The sequence below is a fragment of the Panthera tigris genome, chromosome A2 (assembly GCF_018350195.1).
Source record: "Panthera tigris isolate Pti1 chromosome A2, P.tigris_Pti1_mat1.1, whole genome shotgun sequence".
Lineage (NCBI taxonomy): Eukaryota > Metazoa > Chordata > Mammalia > Carnivora > Felidae > Panthera > Panthera tigris.
Window position 1 is genome coordinate 14,874,467 of NC_056661.1, and position 20,505 is coordinate 14,894,971.

Below are 20,505 nucleotides of genomic sequence, written 5' to 3' on the forward strand. Positions count from 1 at the left end.
GACATTCAGGGGCAGTGGCCTGGCTTCTAAAGTCAAAACCCCTCAACCTTGGGCACTCTTGCCCCAAATGCCCACCTCTGTGGCATACAGTAGTTGTTCGGTAAATGCATGAAAGGTAACTTTTCCTGGGCGCCTGGGTGGCTCAGTTGGTTGAGCGTCCAACTTTGGCTCAGGTCATGATCTCATGGTTCGAGCCCCACATCAGGCTTTCTGCTGCCAGTACGGGACTCACTTTGGATCCTGTCTCTCTCTCTCTCTCTCTCTCTGCTCCTCCCCTGGTCTCTCTCTCAAAAATGAATAAACAACGGGGCGCCTGGGTGGCTCAGTCGGTTGAGCGTCCGACTTCAGCTCAGGTCACGATCTCACGGTCCGTGAGTTCGAGCCCCGCATCGGGCTCTGGGCTGATGGCTCAGAGCCTGGAGCCTGCTTCTGATTCTGTGTCTCCCTCTCTCTCTCTGCCCCTCCCCCGTTCATGCTCTGTCTCTCTCTGTCTCAAAAATAAATAAACGTTAAAAAAAATTAAAAAAAAAATGAATAAACATTAAAAAAATAATAAAAATAATAAAAAAAAAAAAAAGAAAGGTAAGTTTTCCTTCTGCTGGAAATGCCACCCAGGAGATGACCCAGAGAGATCTTAGTAACTCTCCATGCATCACTTGGTGCCTGTGACATTCACTTGTGTCCCACACTGGGAATGGAGAAAAGGGACCTCCTTAGAGGTGCCCTCGAGCTGCCCTAAGAGGGAGGACACTGCCCAGAGATCTTGACCGGGATCTTCTGCCAAAGACAGGAGACTCCAGCCACCAAGGTCGAGCAAAGAGCTTTTTATTCCAGAGCACGAGGTGGAAGCTTGCGCCCAGCCTCCCTCCCCGTGGTCCTCGTCATGTGTGGACAAGTTACGATCCCGTTAGTTTGAGGCAAGCATAGCGTTATGCTGTCGACAGCCGCCGCGGAGGGCAGGCCGCCTGTCAGTGGTGTGGGGGGAGCTCAGGGTCGGACGCGTCTGCGCCCCCAGAACGGGCTCTGCCGTGGCCGAGGGCCAGCACGAGAGGAGCTCGCGCGTTGGGGAGGCCAGTCTGACCGCAGGTGACACGTCTCCCACAGCCAGAGACAGAACTGGCTTTGGGGTTGCTGGGTGCCTCTGCTTTCAGGCCAATGGCCCCGAGCAGGCGCTTCAACACCCCTCTGAGCATGGGCCTGCCAGCAGCGACCGGGGAACCCTCTTCCCTTATTCTAACTGCCCTCCAGGGGTGATGCCGCAGTGTGCAGTCTTTGGTATGCAGTCTGCCTGCCTTCCGGGCTAGGACAGCAAATGGCAGGCCTCTTGTGATCTTAGAACGGCTCTCCCAAAGTGGCAAGTGGCCGTGGCCTGCCCAGAGTGCGAGGTAACGGCCTTCGGAGCTGACCAGGGCTCCTGACGTTGTCATTAATAAATATTAAAGCTGATGTGGACCAAGAGGATAGGGCTACAGCCTGGGTGTGGAAGGTCCGGGCCTTTCCGGTTGCTCTGTCACTGCGAGAGCCCTGCCATCACCCCCCTCACGGGACATCTTCCAAGGGCTCTGAGCTGAGATTAAGACAGGTGGCTATGTGAACACCAGCCCCTCTGAGCAGTTAGCCTTGGGGCCTGGTGGGTCATTAACTGCAGACAGGGGGTCTCTCTGTGACAAGAGTCACTGCCCTTCACAGTTGCTGCCTGAGAACTAGGCCGCTGCCTGGCCCTCCTCTTTCCTACGGTTCCCACAAGCTTCTTTCCTAAGCGACCTGGGCTGTGCCTCCAAACTCTGACCTTCTTCCCCACTTAACTGGGGCTATAGGCCCTCTGGGGGCGGTGGAGGGGCTCCTGCTCTTCTGCCTGGAGCCCCGGACAGAGACCTGGCACGGGCAGGCTGTGCCTCGGTGCCCGAGCCCTCCTCCCATGCTGGTGCCCGCTGACCCTGGGACAACGGGCCAGAGAGAACCAAGGTTTACTTAGGGGAGTTGGGGTGGTGAATCCATTCTTAACACCAGACTGAGACCCGAACCCTTCGGTAGGACTTTGTGTGGAAGACACCTCTTCGGCACCTGTTGGAATGGGGTCTCAGAGCCCCAGGACCCCTGCCAAGGCCTTCAGTGATGGCCACGGACACTTCAGGCTTCACACGGAGTGGCCGGGGTCCAGGCTCATCCTGGCAAAGTGCGGTGTGTGTGTGTGCGCGTGTGCTCGTGAGTCTGTCTGTGCGTCTGTCTGGTCTTCCCGGTCCATCCATCTGCAAGCCCTGGCCACTACCCACCCTTCAGAGAGACAAGTTGGACCCTATCTTAGGAGACCTGGCCTAAAACACAGGGGCCAGATTTCTGGTCAGTTCTGCACAACTGGGTTGTTAGACTCCCTCCAGAGGGAAAGTTAATTAAGCTCTCAGGGGGGCGGTCAGAGAGTCCCCAGCAGCTCTGAATAGGTCCTCTCCCCCGTCCCTGTCTGTGAATGGACAGACCTGTAGCCACAAGGCAGGATGGCTCCAAGCCGCCCGGCTCCGTGACAATTCTAGCATCTTTGGGATGGAAAGGGAGCTGAGTTTTGGTGCCACTGTCCCGACACAGTTACAGTCAGAACCCGTGTTTCCAACCCCGGGCACGTGTCGCACGTACGTGTGTGCGCGCAGCCCAGTATGGGGCATGGGGCCCTGCTCAGACCCAGCCTGGCCCGTGCCAGCTGCTGTGGCAGCCCTGCCCTTCTTCTGTGTAGACAGGCTCAGGGAAGACTTTCTGGGAGCAGCTGGGCCTCTGCAAACTTTCGAGGCTGGTCTCTCCTGGTGTCAGTGTCTACCCCAGGCCCCGAGGCCAGCCCTGCCCTGTCCCGTCACAACATCATGGCCTTTGTTCTCAAAAGTCAGGAGCCAGGGCGCCAACCTTCCCAAGAAGAGACAGACATCCCAGGAAAATCCAAAGGCAAGTTCCTCCCTGCCCCTGGGCTGCCCAGTTTAGAGCGTCCTTTGCTGGCCGGGCCGTGCCGGTCACAAAGGACCCTCTGGAAGAACAGACAATCCCGCTCTGGGCAGACTCTTCTTAGATGGACCCCGAGAGTCTCTCGTCCCCCCGTCACCTCCATCCAGCCCCCCCCCCCGGCCTGGGGAGATAGGAGGGGGCACAGGGGCTGGCGATGACAGCGAGGGGTCCGCAGGGAGCGGTGGGGTGCAGGGGTGCAGGGTGGCGCATCACGACACGCCGTGGCCATGACACCCGCAGCCGGGGTCGCCAGCGGCTTCTCAGTGTCCGGCCCTCCCTCCACGGCAGCTTCACTCATCTATCACCTCCACAGAGTCCTCATCCTTCCTCTCCTCCGACTGCTCCTCTGTCGTCTCCGTGTTGTCCATGTCGGACAGCGAGGCCACCTGCCGCACCCAGTCCCTGTCACTGAGAGGCTCTGGGTCGCACGGTCGGGAGAAGGGGTTGAACCAGTTCGGGGAGAAGTCCCCACCAAAGGTCTCCTTTACCGACTTCCAGCTGGCCCTGCGCTCCCTGGGCTGGTGCTTTCGTTTGAGGCGCTCGATGCCCTGGAGGGACAACGGGACAAAGAGGGTCAGCGTGGTGCGGCCTTGCGCCCTCAAGCTCACCCCCAGCCCCGGCACGGCAGAGCACGGAGGCCCAGGGCGTGGGCGAGGGGGCCGGAGGGACACGGACTGCCGGGGCCAGGTCAGGGCTGTGGGGCCCTAGGGACGGAGGGGGTGCGGGCAGAGAGCAGTGGAGAGCGGCACAGCAAGCAGGGCCTTCCTGGGGAGCTGGCCCGTGTCCCCCACCCCGCCCCGGGCCTCTGTCCTTTCCTCCCACAGGTGCTGGGGGCCCGCCCAGCCTCCTTAAGTCAGTCCAGGCCGCCCAGGGGCCCAGGGCCAAGGAGTGACGTCGCATCTGCCCTGAGAGCCCTAGAGAGACGACCCCTCCCTGGGGATTCTGGGCCGCGCCCCCACCCCCCCAGCAGGTGCAGCCGACTTAGCACGAAGAAGGGATGCAGGCGGAAAGGGCAGAGCACAGGTACACACGACGCTGGGGCCGAGGAAGCGGGGGTGTGCATAGCTAGTGCCAACATGCGGCGGGCAGCCGGGGGCGCGCGGGGCCGCCGTGGGGAGGCCCGGGCCGGCGTCGGGCCCCACTCATGCGCAGACACGCCCTGCCGCTGCTCCCAAGCTGCCCACTCACCTGCCTCTGGGCGTCGGCGGCGACTCAGCTGCCAGGCCACAGAAAGAGGGTGTCGGGTAAGGGGGAAAGCCCACAGGAGTTAAAGGCACAGCCAGGCCAGCTCTTCAGGCCACAGCACCCTCCACAAAGGCCTTTAGCCCCACCGTTAGCAGTGGGGCCTCTGCCTTCTCCGTCCCTTCCGGAAACCCAGGGAATGTGCTGCGGGTTTGCCGGGCACGGGCCCTGCTCATTCACACGCCTCATTCCACCTCGGAATGATCCCTGAGTACCTCGTTCTAGGTTTCCTCCTGCTCTCCACACAAGAGCCTCACATAACCGGAATGATCCCTTCTGTTATGTGGAAAGAGAAACTGAGGCACGCCTAGACTGAGCTCCGCCCCATCCTGCGGGCCAGTTCTCCTCCAGCACTCTTTCTTCCCACCCCATCTCACAGATTTCAGTGTCTTGGCTTTTGAAAAAGACTGTAGTTTAAAGAATCTGCTCGTAAGCTGCTAATTACAAAGGGCGGACCAGTAACTTTACAGTGAGGGAATGTTTTGCGGGTGTCACCTTACCCAAATCGAAGTTAACATCACTGAGATGTGTCAACGTCATAGGCCTCAGGACGAGACATACCCGGGACCTCGCCCCGGTGGCCCTGCCCGAAATGCATAAGCTTGACCTAATTGCAAGAAAACATCAGACAAATGCAAACTGAAGGCTATTCTACCAAATATGTGACCTCCAACCTTCAAAAGGGTCGAAGTCTGATGGAAATGCTTTGGAACCAGATAGAGTGGTGACTGTGTACAGAAGTAGGTCTGTGCTAAATGCCACTGAATTGCACACACGAAATTGGTTGATTTTATGTTATGTGAATTTCACCTCAATTGACAAAAAGGGGTCACAGGGCGCCTGGGTGGCTCAGTCAGCCAAGGGTCTGACTCTTGATTTCGGCTTATGGTTCATGAGATGGAGTTTTGTGCTGACCGCAGGAGTCTGCTTGGGATTCTTTCCTCTCTCTCTCTCTCTCTCTCTCTCTGTGCCGCCCCTCCAAATAAATAAACATTTTTTTAAAAGGGTTCGGGGCGCCTGGGTGGTTCAGTTGTCTGACTTTGGCTCAGGTCATGTCATGATCTCATGGTTCGTGAGTCTGAGCCCTGCATTGAGCTCTCTGCTGTCAGCACGGAGCCCGCTTTGGAGCCTCTGTCCCCCTCTCATGCATGCACGCTCGCTCGCTCTCAAAAATAAACATTAAAAATATTTTCTTAATAAAAATAAAATAAAAATTAAAAACGGGGGTCAAGGTCACGAAAGACAAAGCCTGAGGAATGTCACGGATTGGACTAGAGCATGACAAGGGATGAACTGTGGCCTCCTGGGACAGACAAGGGTCTCAGTGGGGCACCTGGGGAAATCTGAATAAAGCATATAGATCAGTTAATGATATCAATGCGTTTCCAGGTTCCTGCATTTGTATCATGCTTATATGAAATGTTTACATTTGGAAAAACTGACGGAAGGGGTTCTGGGGAGCTCTTCGGGCTATGTTTTCCACTTTTTTTGTAAGTCTGAAATTCTTTCACAAGAAGAAGTTTAAAAAATCTGAGACGCACAGACGTGAGCAACGGTCTCGAGTACTGAGTTACAGCGTGAAAAGCTGCAAACAGCCAACACGTCCAACAGCGATGGCTAAGTCAGCCGTGGAAAATGGGGCTAATACAGCTTCACGTCGCACTGGAAAATCCTGTCCCCGTGGTTAACAAGGGAACAAAGAAGTTAGTTGCACAGGACATCATGGGACCTTTGGGGACGGGATGTGAGATGGTTTGTGTTTCTTTCTGTGGACTCTCCACACGTTCCAAGGTTTCAACGACGAGCAGGTGTTGCTTTCACAATCAGAGCAGAGCAGCTATTTCAGGACACGGACCCTGCTGACAACCTTTGAGGGGGCCTCCCTTTGGTCACGAGCACCTGATGTGGTGCAGCTCACGGACTGGTCCCTCTCCAGGCCTCCTTATTCAGCACAAGCAGCAATGGCCAACCGAGGGTGACCTGCTTTGGGTCACCAAATGATCGCGCCACTTTGCGATCCTTTGCGGCCGGTCAAGAGAGGCATTTTAAGCATGACGTCAGGGAAGCTGAGGCATCATCATGAGGCAGGCCAGGCTACAGAGGGGACACCCGGAAATGACAGATGTACCGTATCCACACTGGGCTCACTCCAAGCCGCGACTGTGGATCCTTACAACCGCCCTGAGGGGACGTGGGCGTTGGTAGTGACACTTGGCAGATGGAAAACCAGAGGTTTCTGAGAGGCCCTTACGGCGGCCGAAGCTTGTCCTGGTCGTCAGGACCGTGGCGAGAACCAGCGTCTTCCTTCTGCCCAACGCGTTTTCAATCCTACTACAAATTCTCACTCTCCCCGTGCTGACTGCAAAGGCAGAGCAAAGCCACAGAGGAAAATGAAGCAAGAGAGCCCAGCGGGATTACTATGTTCCGTTCCAGCCGTGTGTTCCCAGGCGAACACTCCGGACTCCGCACAATCTCTTCTCCAAGCTCGTAAAACAAATTCCACCCAGCGCCCGGCCTGTCCACCAGATAAAGTTCCCGACATCCAGGTGTGTCAGCCCTGAGTCTGGACAGAAGCAAATATTCCAAACAAATCTGATGCCTACAGTGAGGCCCGAGGGTCTGGCTCAGGAGGGGCCAATGGGGTTTCTTTTTCCCGGTAGGACTCGATTTTGAGTTTTGTGTGGGTTTCGGGGCGTCCCGAAGGCAGAGTTCTTAAGCTGGAGGTCTGCAGAGGCGACAGTAATACCCACTTCAGGCTCAAGCGGACAAGAATGGTCGATTCCTGGTTCTGGGGCAACGGCTGACGCCAGCATGTCTAGGAGGGAGTGTGTGACTGGGGGCTTTTGGGCCCCCTCGGCCAGGAAGACACGTGAACTGTCATCTGCAAGCAAACCCACCCAGGTCCCACATTGAATGTACCAGGACGAAGGCTCCCAAGGAAGGCAGAGACTCAACTGAGGAAGTAAAGACTCAACTGAGGCCCACAGAGCAAAAGCTCATTGTCCCCCTGCTCCCCACATCATCGGATGGAGAGAGTCGGAGCCGCTGCTGCCCATGCCTCGCGCCCTCCTCGTTAGACGGTCCGATCGCTCTCGCCGCATCTGTGGTTCACATCTTTCGACCGCGACCCGCAACACGTGATGCTTTTCTGTGCGGCCCGGCGCCGCCCCCCGCAAAGTTTCACGAAACCACACGTGATTCTACAACTGTAATGCGTTTTTATGTTTATTTTTTTAAAAACTGCCGCGGCGAACCCCAATGAACCCATCTCACAGATCACCAACAGTTGTGAGCGCGCTTTGAAACAGCAGAGGTCTAACGGAGCCAACATCTACGAAAGCCATCGTCACGCTGACATTCACGACCCTCATGTAATCCTCACCGCAACCTTGCGATTTGGACAAGCTCCCCGGTTTTACAGAAGAGATGGAGGCGTAAGTGCCCAAAGTCACACAGGAAGGACGTGGTTACCAGACTACACTACAGCAGCAGAAATCTGGGGCATCCTCACATCCCTGGGAGAACATGTGCCTTCCCCCGGCGGCCACTCGGATTTGCTAGAGTACTCACGATGGTCAGGTCACCAATGACTTTCTTGGTCACCAATGAGGTCTGGGGCTGGGGAGAGTACACTGGCCAGCGGCCTGTTTCCGTGTCACCGTGAAGTCCTTCTATCCTATGGACCCCTTGGAGCAGAACCCAGTCGGACAGATGAAATGTGCGGAAAGGCCGCTGGACAGACTAGTAGCCTGGCTACCCTTCCAAGAGAGACTTTTCCCGTCTGCTCAGCATTCACTGGTTGGGGAGGCTGTGGGTCGTGAGGGGAGAGGGGCTTCCGGTCAGCACGCCCCACCCAGCACCACATGGGACCGTATCGTCGGCAGGCACCAGGGGCCGACCACCTCGGGGGTGACCCCCGCGCGCCCCAAGTGGACTCTCAGTCTTGAGCGTGTGTCCCAGTCGCGTGGAGGGCTTGTGAAATCCAGATCGCTGGGCCCGGCCCCGAGAGTTTCCGACTGGGTAGGATCTGGGCTGGGGCCTCAGCATGGGCATTTCTAACAAGTTCTTAGGTGATGCGGATGCTGCTGGTCTGGGGACCAGACCAGCACTGCCTCGGGGCACCGCCAGCAGGAAGATTCTTGAGAGGGATTCTGGCAAAATCTTCGTCTCTTCACATTTCTTTGGTATTTAAGGGCGCCCTCTATATTGAGACCCCCTGGCTCCACTGGCTGGCTCACCCGTCTGGCCGATGCACCACAAGCCGTGAGATGAGAGAAGCTAAAAGCCTGTTAGCCTGGCTGGGAGAGCCCAAGGTGGGCTCCTGAAGTCCGGGGTTTCTGTGGGATGCTCAGGTCACATGGGTGGTTAATAAACATTTCTTAACTTCCCTCATCGGAAAGATCCCTGCAACAGGAAGGGGGGTCGTAACTTTCTCAGCGGCCGAGCCAGAATGAGCAAGAACGGGTGATTCCGGGTGCCTGACTTTTGGTTCTTCCAAGATAAAGTGTTCCAGAGATGAGACGGTGTGACTAGCAGGGGATGTGACACACGCACGGCTGCCCAAGCTCGCTTCGTGGGCACAAGGTCACCCAGCCCGGGCACGTAGGCAGAGATCTGCCCGGACGCAGGCCTTTTGCACGGTCAGTCCGGTTGCTATGGGCACAAACCTGAGGTCACAGGTGGGAGGGAGTCACCCAATCCAGCCGGCCACCTCACCTTCCTTGGTTTTTCCCGGCCACTCTCCAGGGCCCCCACTCCGAAAGACCACGGCTGCTACAGACCCATTTCGCAAGTGCGTGCCATCCAGCGCCGTCAGAGCCAAAAGCTGGGCCGCTTTTGTGGGGAGACACGTCCTGTGTCCTCAGCCGTCTGGGAATGCCGAGAGCTCGGCGGGGATCGCTTCTTCCAGTGCGGACGCCAGGCTGCGGACCAGTCACTCTACTCCCAACGACAGCCGCGTTCGTTCCCTAGTTAATAACTCCCGGAAAACTGTCTTCCATCTCCATGAACGTGAACTAGGAAATCCACCGGGAGTCTTGGGATATTCCTATGTGCTGAGAGCAGCATATCTCTCTGGCTGAAGAGCCTGGGAACGTTCCTTCTTTCAGCCCAAGGGCTCGTCAAAGCCCAGAGGTAGAATCATACGGGAAAAGGCTGTCAAAAGCAGCCTTTTTCTCTGGGGAGGATATGCATACTAGGCTCAGGTTTAAAGGATGAATTTCTATTCTTAGGACTCAAAAAAAAAAAAATCAATACATTTTCAGCACTATCTGCTGCATTCCTTAGAAATTCCATGGGGAAAAGAACCAACCTGGGTCACTTAAAAAAAAAAAAAAAAAAAGCCTTGAAGATGGAGTGTTAGGAGGGCAACCAAATACTTAAAAAATATACCCCCAGCAGGGAGGACCAGAAAGGCAGCAATGCCTCCCACGGGATGGATCCCTGAGGGGAGGGAGCAGGTCAGAGACACTTCTTCACACACCTCAGGGAACTGTTAGGAAGGAAGGAAGGAAGGGAAAAAAGCCTGTAGGAAACAAATGCTATAAATGAGATTTAAACAGAGCATTAAAAAAAAAACCACTTCAGGGGCGCCTGGGTGGTTCAGTCGGTTAAGCATCCTACTTCGGCTCAGGTCACGATCTCCCAGCCCGCGGGTTCGAGCTCCACATCAGGCTCTGTGCTGACAGCTCAGAGTCTGGAGCCTGCTCCGGATTCCGTGTCTGTCGCACTCTGCCCCTCCCCTACTCATGCTCCTCTCTCTCTCTCTCAAATAAATATTAAACAAAAAAAAATTTTTTTTTTTAAACTGCTTAAAATAAAAACCCAACCCGCTTCAGATCTCAGTCCTGACTTCTAGCAAACATCAAGTGCATAGGAGAGTCAAGGCAGAGTTGACTGGCTTGGGGAAGGGTCGCGGCTCACGTGGGACGGGGGATGAGGAACTCCCCGAAGCACTGGCACTGTCCGTGGAGGTTTTCGGCGACTTCCCCTGGCCCGACTCTGCTCTCTGCTGGGTGGGCAGCGGCCGACGCGCCTCTTCCCCACGCGTGGGACTAAGCAAAGTCTGCAGACTTGAAGACTTCTGTAGCCCAGGAGCATATGAGGGATTCAGGCTGCCGAAAGCCAGAGCCAAGGCCCAGGGGCAGGCTTGGTCAAGAGCGGGGTGCCTAGCGTCCTTCAAAAACAACACGGCCGAAACCTCGCTCAAGAGCAGCAGAGATAAAGATCCTTTAAGAGCAATGGAATGAAGGCCCCGCCAGGGCTCTCCCGGAAGGGAACAAGGTGAGAGAGCACGGCTCAAGGAGAACAGGTTTTGGAAAAATTTTATTGCATTTTTGTTTCCATGTGGAAGCACGGACAGAATCGAAGAGAGGCAGCACGCTCCACTTACTGTTCATGGAAAATCACATAGGCTAGAGGAATTTCCTCCCTATCCTGATTGGGCTTAATAACCCTTACCCCCGCCCCTCCCCAAGCACAAGCTAAAAAAGGAGCTTCGTGGTGATCACGTAAAAAAAACAAAAACACAAAAAAACCAAAAACCAAATCCACGTGTACGGATTCACAGATGGTCAGCGCTCAGATGTCTGTGATTTCTGCATTTGCGGCGGGCACTCCCCGTCCCCGTCTCATCTCCCCGCTATCTTCAGGCCTTCCTCTTTTAAATGGGGTTTCACACAGGAAGTGCCTCCAGGTGGAAACGCTCCTCAGTCCCCGGTGCCAGCCGATTGATGATTCCGGGGAGCAGGGGTGGCCGTCTGCCAGCTTTCCAAAGTCTGGGGGCTGTAATGTCGCCCCCGCATCGTGGGCAGCCCCAGGCCAAGACGACAGCCTCCCAGGTTAAAATACAGAGAAGACGTGGGTACGTGTACATTTATGTGTCTAAAATATCAGAAAGGGAGCCCACTTTAGCGATTTACAAAATGGGTTCGGGGGAGGGGGGTGGTTGACGACGGGGCTGGGCGCTTGGGGACTGTGCTGTGTCACTCTGTCACTCAGCATCATTGCCGCTTAACTGACACCTTGCTAGGACAAGGGAGAGGGCGGGTGTTAAGAGTAATCAGACAAAGGAAACCTGAAATCGCGTGATTTTTTTTCTCCTTTTGACTGTGTAAGGCATTTTGAACTGGAAAAACTTCTCTCCTTCACATTCGTCCAAATAATCAGCGGGAATATAATTGGTGATTCAGAATACAAATGAAACCCCTTTGATCCCACCACCCTCCCCCCAAAAGTCACTCTAAGCACCCCAATCCCATGGCGTGCGAGGAGGCAAACCGTGTCCACGTGGGGGATGAGGCCGCCGTGTCAAGGGCCCGTCTTAGGGCTCCAGCCCTGATCCTGCCCCTCTTTTGGTGTCTTCGGTGAGGTTTTAAGTCCCATCGGGCTGCCTGCCACCGCCTCCTGGGCAGTGGGAGGTCATGGCCTTCCTGCCTCTCCTACGCATCCCCAACTGGGCGTCCGGGCCGGTCCATCCGCGTACCGGCGTTAAGTCTCACTCAGTTAGTAGAGGTGGGCTTGGCCCGGAGACAGCACCCTCCACGTTAGTCATGCCAGACAGACAGCAGAGAGGAAACCAGAGGCCAGAGAAGTGATTTTAAAAAAGGGGGGGAGAAAAAGAGCAGCTTCGGTCACCAAAAAATAGAAAGGATGATCTTTTAAAAATAAAACATGGGGACATTTTTTTTTTCTCTGCAATGCTCAGCCATTTTACTTGAGATGTAAAAAAAAAAAAAAAGTTTTAGAATAGTTGTTTTGCTTTTTCGATTTAAACATTCATGAGGACGGATGGGACGGTAGTGCTGTGATGTGGTTTGTGTCTGAGGGGCAATGCTGGTCAGGGTCCTTCAGACCACATACTGGTATGGGTCTGCCTTCCCTTGGTCTGGCGTGGCAAAGGGGCTGGCCCAGCCTAGAGAGAAGGGGTGGCCAAAAACGGCTTTCATGTTCATCCATTTTGTTTTTTTAGCCCATCTTCTCTCTTCCTTTTTCAATTGTTCTATTCCCTGAAAACAAGAACAATCATACTTTCAGTCAAGCACTTTATTGCTGTGGTTTTTGGGGAGGGACGTCCATTAGCCTGAGGTGAATGGAGTAAATGCTTCCTTTGAAAGCCATAAAGCTATCTGCATGCTACGCTTTTCTTCTCTTTCTCTCATAAAAAGTGTTAAAGGGAACAACAACAAAAAAAAAATCACGCTTTTTGTTGGGGGGTGGGGCATGGGCACCTAGTTTACAAGCCCCTCCAGGCAGGGAGGGGAAAACGAGCAAACTCACGCCCAGGCCCACAGGCCACTACGCCAGCATTTCTGGTCATGCCCTTCCGGTGTGTTTTGCTCAGGGAAGGCGCACATCTACGTGGCCCAGGTTCTGCAGGGGCGCTTCCGGCCTGGTGCCGGGCCCGGCGGTGTGTGGGAACACGGAGAAGGCTTTGGTGCCACAAGCCTCAGAGCTGGCAGGGGCTCGCGATCGTGAGAGCCGTTGCTGGCCTTTCATTTGGGCTAGGTTCAAGTTTGATGCTACTATGACCACTTTGCAGACAAAAAAAAAAAAAAAGAAAGGAAGAAACAAACAAATCAATGACCACTCTGGCGCTGTGAGTCTTGCCAGTCTGGGAGGTCAAGAAGCACCCTGCTTAGCGGCGCTGGCAAGGCAGACCTGAGAAGGTCCATCGGGAGTAAGAGACCGTGGCGGGGGAGGGGAGAAGCCACCACAGAGGAGGAAGGAAAGGGATTAGTAAAGGTTAGAGGGGCTGCCTGGACAGACAGCCAGCCCCAGGCACGGCAAACGGCTTCCTAGTGCTCCCTTGGGAAGAAGTGGGGCCAGGGGCCATCTGGTGGTTGTCCAGAGCCTGGGCTACCCCCCCCCCACAAAGTCTCACGGGGAGAGTAGGCTGGGGAGGAAGAGTTCCCTCCCTTCTCCCCCCTTCCGATGGAGCTGGTGAGCAGGCAGGGCCCGAGGGCGGAACTGGAGAGAAGCAGCCTGGCAGGAGCCTGGCAGGAGCCTGGCCGAGCGGTCTGGCTGGAGCAGCTGGCTGCCGTGGTCTCTGGTGAGGAGGAGGAGTAGGGAAGAGCCTGAGGGGCCAGCCTAAGTGAAGCCTCTACTCCTGGCCGGGGACTGGGCGGATGCAGGTGGAGGGGAAGGCATCCCTTCCCAAGCGGGGCCCTTCCTTCTTTTCTCCTTTCCTTCCCAACACAATCCCCTTCAGGAAAGGCCCTGAAGGGGGAGAACAACTAGGGCCCGGGCTGTGTGAGCTTTCCTTCGGGCTCCCCCACACCACGGCCTGTGGGGCCTGGCAGCATCCAACAGGGGGCGGGCCGGGCCGGTCACCTCTGGGGTCCCTGCAGGTCTTATGCAGAGAAGTTGGCTGCATTTACTGCTTGGACACACAGCTGGAACTATACCATGGGCTACTATTTTGAAAGAAACTCTTACAATGACGCTATCTCGTATAAAGGATAAAAAAGTTGCCGAGAGCCCCCCAAGCCCCCACATTCTACACCGCCGGGGATCCCCACGATCTAAACGATGTTGCCTTGGCTGCCGGGAGGGTAAACGCCTGATTTTCCACACCCGCAGGGAGGGGCCTAGGCAGCAGGGGCAGGGAGTGTGTCTTCCTGTGAGCCACCACCTGAGGCTGACTAGTCAGCGGGCCCAGAGCCGCCCCGGAGGGCCCGTAGATGACCAAGGCTTGCCCCCTGAGGGGGGACCTTGGGAAGGCAGGAATAGTGGCGGGAGGGACCTACGACCTGGGGCCCCTCGTCTGGAACCCAAAGCCGAAAAAGGAAGAAATGCCCACATCACAGCAATGGATTGACCACCTTGAGGCTTTGGACACTTAGGACAGTCAGGAGGCGGTGTCGTCCGTGGCGCCGGGTGAGTGGGCCTCAGTCCTGCCCAGCCAGCTGCCTGAAAGTTCCCAGAGGTGGGGCTGTGGGTAGGGTGGAGGTAGGGGTGGGGTGTGGGGAGAAGGCAAAGGACGAGCTGGGCCAGAGCTGGGCCAGGCAGAGGTACCTAGAGGCCAGGTGAGAGCCCCTGCCCACCGCTCGGCGGGGTCTGAGGCAGGCTGATTCCTGACTCTGCCCTCTGGACCTGCTCGTGAAGTCACCTCCTGTGGGAAATTGACCCTGCCCGTGCCAGCTAAGGCACCCTTCCTTTGTCCATCATCCTCTCTGCAGGCCTAGGGCCCTCGGGTGGGAAGGATGTCCCCGGGCCCAGCAGAGTGCCTGACACAGCGCAGTGTGTAAGACAGAACCATCAAGGGAGGACGGAAGGTCTTTTGGCAAAGAGCACCCTTCCCAAGGCTGCTGGGTCCCATCCCTGGTGCAACCTGCCGTGCTGGCCCCAAGGAGGGACCTGTGTGTGTGTGTGTGTGTGTGTGTGTGTGTGTGCGTGCGCACGTGCACACCCTGCACACCTGGGCCCTGGCCATTGGGCTCCCGGGTCTGGCCTGCAAGCCGACCACACCCACCATGCCCCCCCCCCCGCCCCCTCCCATGCCCCGAGCCCCGGGCTGGAGCTGGTGGGCAGGCCGCCCGCTTACCGTTTCGTCTGTGCAGATGGAGTGCACCTGGGTCCCAAACATCACTGACGTGAAAATGAGGAAGAGAAGGCCCTCGAAGCACAGCAGGATGAGGAGGATCACCGTGGTGGGTGGCGAGAAGGAGCTGCACTCTGGAAGAAAAGGGGCACGTGGGACTTGGGGCTGCTGTCCCCGCCCCCCGCCCGCTCGCACTGCTCGGCCCGGCGGGACTCGGCTCCTCCTGGCCTGGCGGGGCCCATCCGGCCCCTCCTAACCCCTGTTCCTCGCTCACTCTCTTTCCAGGCCAGTGTGTCTGTATCCTGGTGCCAAGCACGTGGAAGGACCCAGAAGGGCCCCCGGGGCTGAGGCATGAAGGCAGGGAGGCCCTCCTCTCCTCAGCACAACGTGGGCTGTACAGGTGGAGCGGCCTCAGTCTGGTTCTGGTCTGGCTGTGAATTTTCTGGACGTTCCGGTCCCTCTGTCTGCTTCTGGGTGACCGGAAGGGGCACATCTGGAGGGTCACTCAAGTGGTTCTGGGACTCGAGGTTTTACGAGGGGGCGGCCTGGCTGCCGGGCTTGGCCCCGAGCCGGGTGTGAAACAAGCCCCGTGGGAAACGTCCTTCTCGGGAGCGTCCGCATCACTGAGATGGTCACTCCAACCGGAGGGCCGCCTGGCGCGTTCACTCTGCCAACCTCTCTCCGAGCCCAGGCTGACCGTCCAGGCCTCCGCTCCCTCCTCGGTACAGCAGCGAGGTTTCACCGCTCTGTCTTCAACAGCAGAATCCTCTGTCTGAACCAAGTCTAACTCAGAAGACGCCCCCGCGCCCCCCGCAAATGGAGACAAAAGCAGAGGTGTTATGGGAGACGGTGAGGTCTCCCTCAGCGGAGGCACCTGGGGGAGACACTGGGCGGCGGGGTCCCAGCTGACAGTGCTCACTACCGTGGGACTCCTGCCCCCGCTGATAGCCGCCTGGGCCTGTCGCCCTGGGTCGTGGTGCACGTTTCTTGTTGCCCCGGTGCTCAGGCCTGTTTCCCTGGCTGGAGGAGTCCTGGCAGGGTCGGGCTTCCCTGGGCTTTGGGAACTCCGGGAATCTGGGGATTCGGTGCCCCTCTGAGCCACCCTGCCGCCTCCCTCACAGGAAGGTGCGGAGGGGCAAGGGAGGTCAAACCTGGGAATGGGCACCGAATGGGTGGCGGGGGTGAGGAACATCTCCTCCAAATGCCTTGATCTCCTCACGTTTCTCTCGGGACGTAACAATGCCCCCAGACGTTTCCCTTATTGCCTCTGTGCTAGGCCGGGTGGTGGGCAGGCCAACGGTTCTGCGGTCAGGCAGGCGCAGCAGGGTGACGATCCTGGAAGAAACTCCCGACCACGAGCTGCTACTAAGATGCCGCCACGGACGCTCCGTTCCGGCTCCTGCGCCTTTCCCGTCCCGCACACCGTGCGGTCGTGTTTCTTCCCGCCCTTGCCTCCTGCCTGCCTTTCCCGGCACAACTCCGGCTCCAGGAGGGCGGGACGCTGGCTCCCTGCGGTACAACCAGCCTCGGAGCAGCGCCTGGTAACGAAAGAATGTGGGCACAAGGCCGGGGCTCTCTGAGCTCTGGTTCGGCGGTCCGCTCAGGAATGCACGGGAGAGCATCTGCACAGCTCGGCACCGGCCCAGGGTGAGCACGTGGCGGGTGCTCCCCGGACAGAGGTCCTTGCTCCTTCCTTAGCCACCTGGGCTGCCCTGGGGCTGGAGCTGGCGGCAGAGCCCAGGGCCACGGCATGTCTTCCACCCATGGCCTCCTGAGTGGGCCCCGGGGACTACGAATGGAGTGGGGGAGGCAGAAGCCAGACCCAGGGCGCGCGGAGCTACCGCTGTACCCTTCTCTCAACATCAACTCAAATGCCCTCCTTCTGGGGACACTCCCTTCTTGCACAAGCTGGATGCAAGGCCGCTCATCCACGGCTGAGCAGTGATGGTGGTGACCGTCATGCACGGCCGATCTCAGGCTTCTGCTTTGGGGACGGTCCTCCTAGCCTTAGCTGCCACAGGAACTGGTGCCCCAAGCCTCTTTGGTCACGGACCTTGACTGCAGACGATCAAGCACATGCAGGGAGGACCCGGGGCGCTGGAGTCATCCAGGCGGGGCTGGAAGAGCCCGCTCCGGGCTGGCGCTTGAGTCACGGCCCTCTTCTTAGCTGTGTGAGCTTGGGGACTTGCTCGACCCCTGTGAGCCCCAGCTTTCATCATCTGCTAAGTGGGAGCATCTCTCCCGCCCTGCGGGCTTGTGGTGACGCTGAAATAAGGCACTGCTCACGCTGGCTCTTGGCAGGCATTAATGGAATGGCCCCTACCAGCTGCGAGCTGAAGACAGAGACGTTCTGCCTCATTGATGGCGAGTGTCACTCTCATCACTGCCTGTGTCTGTTAGCCCGACGGCGGGGGGTAGGGGGAGCGATGGGGTTGATAGAACGTCCTTGTCAGACTCCACCGTCAAGTCGCCAAGGCCACATCTGGAGTTGGACTGGATCCCCAGGGCCTGGCAGGATACATGTACGTTCAGAATGCTCACCGAGGAACGCGCTGGTGCCCTGCCCAGCTACGCAGGATGCTATGGATGCCCCTACTCTTCTCCCCACTATCCACTAGCTTGACCCACCCCTCTCCGGCTGGCACCAGAAATGCAGTAGTCACGAAAACTGGGGGACACGGGGACATGGACTGAATTGTGTCACCTGCAAAACTCGTATTTGGAAGCCCCACCCCCCAGGTGATATTATTTGGAGATGGGGACTTGGGGAGGTATTGAGGGTTAGACGAGGTTGTGACGGTAGGAGCCCCTCACGGTGGGGTTAGTGCCCGTATAAGAGGCACCAGAAAGCTTGCTCTCCTCTCTCTGCCGTGTGAGGTCACAGAAGGTGGCCGTCGGCAAGCCAGGTAGACAGCCCGCACCAGGAACTGAATCGGCCGGCACCTTGATCCTGGACTTCCCAGCCTCCAGACGGCGAGAGATAAATGCTGAGGTCACCCAGTCCATGCTACTTGGTCACGGCAGCGCACACTGACGGAGACTCGTGGGGTCTCTTCCCCTAGGCGGGGCCGGGCCGGACAGGGCAGGGGGCAGGGCCACAGAGGGCGGAAGGCGGCGGATGCCAAACCACGGGCAGAGGCAGGGAAAGTCTCTTCGCAGCCGGCTGGGAGCTAAAGATCCCCCCGCTTCCCACGGGCTCCCCGGTTCTGCGGAACAAGACCAGCAAGATAGCCGAGAAGACAGTACGTGCGGGAAGAGCAAAACTTCTGGAAGACGGGAGAATGAAAACGGGGACCCGTCTGATGTTTCTGCTCTCACGGACCGTGTGTGTGCGAGATCTCGCCCAGCACGTGGCCTCTCTTAATTCCTCCAGCCCCTATTTAAAATTCTTTTTCTTATCTCTTATTTTTTTATTCTCCTTTAAAAATCACAAAACGGCATTGACTTCCTTCAGCATCTACTTTTTCCTCAGGATTTATACGGTCGTCTGGTTGGAGCTCCTTCTTTGGTGTTTGCGCCGTGAGACGGGTAATTCTAAAGCGGGAAGCTTTGCTCTACAATCTTTACGTAGATTGGGAATTATGCAGTTAAAAGACAACCACTAACAAAACAAAACAAAACAACCCCAAAGTTCAAGACGGATTTCCAGGAGATCGGAAGGAAATGACTTTTGATTAAAGTGCCTCTTCTTAAAGACACAGAAGCAAAGGTCCTCTCCCTGGCAGGGCTCCCACGCCCTGGGACGTGCTTCTGGGGTGGGGGGTGGGGGTGGGGGTCTGCATTTCCCCCAGGCGCGCTCGGGCTACGCGGTCTGTCCGCCTCACTACTTTACCTGTGGAGCTTTTAAGGGGCTGCTTTATTTCATGAAGAGAGGTTCGGGCCTCTGCTGTCCCTTCCCTGGGCAGTCTGTAGGCTTGCTGCTGATCTGATAAAATGGGGTTGGCCCCTGGCACCATGAGACAAACCAAGAGCCCGCCCCGCCTGGGTCACACACTGCCCCCCGGGGGCAGGGAGGGAGGCCCTGGCATATACTCACTTGTCCAGTCTTCTTCAAAGCAATGCAGAAAGTGGAATCCCACCATGATGAGGGCGTGCAAGGAAATGAGAGCTATGTACATCTGAAACAGGAAAGCAGGGCAAACGCCATTGTTGTGAGAACCTTCTGACCGCGCAGGCTCCCGGGACAGGGGCCCTCAGAACCTCCCATTCCGGAACACTCAGTCAGGCTGAGGGTTGACCAGGAGAGAGCCAGGGAGGCGTCTGCTGATTGCCCTACTGGTCTGGCACCCCAGGCCTGGGACCGAGGCGAGCAGCTATTCACCAGGAGTGCACGGACGAGCACCTGTGACCAGGCGTGACCAGGGCCCTGGGTGGGCGGGGGAGCTCTGGGCCCCTGGCTTCCCTTCACTCGGAAAGTCAAGGTGCTGACTGCCAGTAGGTGCTCTAGTCCTCTCACTATCCTCTATCCACCTGCAGCTGAGGGAGGGCTTGTTGTCATCACCAGAACTGCCTTGTTTAGCTACTCAGACTGGACGCTTGGGACGGGAACAAGGCCCTTGCTTAGAGCCAACCCGCTTGAGCCCGTGTTCTAGACGCTCAGGCGAAGGGCCTACAAGCAGGCCGTGGCTGAGCTAGGAGTGCTTTGGCAGAAAGGCGCAGGTCTACATGGCCACGTGGTATTTGGAACAGCAGCAAAAACCATCGTTGCGTGCCGGGAATTTTCGGAGGCCCAAAGCGCTCCATCGCTCGGCGGAGGGTGGGGCAGGATTTGGAAGCTGACTTACTGTAAACAGGACAAAGTACTTCTGGTTGTTCTCGCCGACGCAGTTATTGACCCAGGGACAGTGGTGGTCCATCTTCCGAATACACCGCTTACAAACACTGAAAGGACCCACAAGGCAGACCTTTAGTGGTGTCCTCACGGTGGCGGGGACCCGAGGGGAGCAGAGAACCCACCCCCCAGCTCTACTCCGCGGCTGGGGCCTCCTCGGGCTCTGCCCCGTGTCCCGCTTGCTGGGTGTGTTGCAAGGGGCCTGGAAGGTGGGGTCAGGACCCCCAGGGTCACGTCATTCCAAACAGGGGACAGTCATTTGTCAACAAGGCCCCTTCTCTTGTTTAACACAGACACAGGATGGAACTGAGGGGATCTGAGCCGGAAGCTGCTCTCTGGCGGTAACTGGGCTGGGAATCTGGTTTATTGAGAAGGACAGAGCAAAGAAACAGTTTTGAAAATGGACAGGCTGGGCTGGGTATAGAAAGAAGCCGCTCCTAACTCCCCCCCAAAGACCAAAACCCCAAGGGCCGGGCGCTAGCAGCAGGGAGGGTGGCCCAACGAGGGCGCTGGAAGGGCACAGAGTGGGCTCAGGTGCAGGATGTCTCAGGGCGGCAGGAAGGGCCCCTTCAAGAACCTTTTAGCTCTAAGACAGCATCCACTTAGCTGAAAAAGCAGAATGTATTTGAGCTTAAGTGTCGATCAGAAATCCTGTTAATTTGGGGCGCCTGGGTGGCTCAATTGGTTAAAGCATCCAACTTCGGCTCAGCTCATGATCTCGTGGCTCCTGAGATCGAGCCCCACATTGGGCTCTGAGCTGACGGCATGGAACCTGCTTGGGATTCTCCCTCTTCCTCTCTCTCTGCCCCTTCTGCGCCCCCACTTGTGCTTGTGTGCACACTCTCTCTAATTTGCAAATTACTACCTTGTGATTGGGCTCATTTTGGGACTGAGAAATTGGTCCTTC

The 20,505-nt window shown here is 57.1% G+C and overlaps 1 protein-coding gene across 15 annotated transcripts in view; it reads right to left on the reverse strand.

The window, feature by feature from the left end:
* Nucleotides 1–790: 790 nt before the first annotated feature.
* ZDHHC3 (zinc finger DHHC-type palmitoyltransferase 3) overlaps nt 791–20,505 on the reverse strand; it is a 60,423-nt gene continuing 40,708 nt past the window's right edge. For 4 of the 15 annotated variants that reach the window (XM_042978729.1, XM_042978731.1, XM_042978728.1 and 1 more), the window contains exons 5-9: nt 19,552–19,648; nt 18,804–18,885; nt 18,600–18,692; nt 14,771–14,901; nt 12,410–13,273 (exon numbers count right to left, since the gene is read on the reverse strand). In XM_042978729.1, coding sequence (XP_042834663.1) covers nt 12,971–13,273; nt 14,771–14,901; nt 18,600–18,692; nt 18,804–18,885; nt 19,552–19,648 — 706 coding nt within the window. In that variant the 3' untranslated portion in view covers nt 12,410–12,970. Of the gene's footprint in view, nt 3,534–10,521; nt 11,110–11,917; nt 12,234–12,409; nt 13,274–13,857; nt 14,137–14,770; nt 14,902–18,599; nt 18,693–18,803; nt 18,886–19,551; nt 19,649–20,505 lie in introns of those variants that run through there. The other 11 variants (XM_042978743.1, XM_042978737.1, XM_042978741.1 and 8 more) reach the window with 9 other exon arrangements.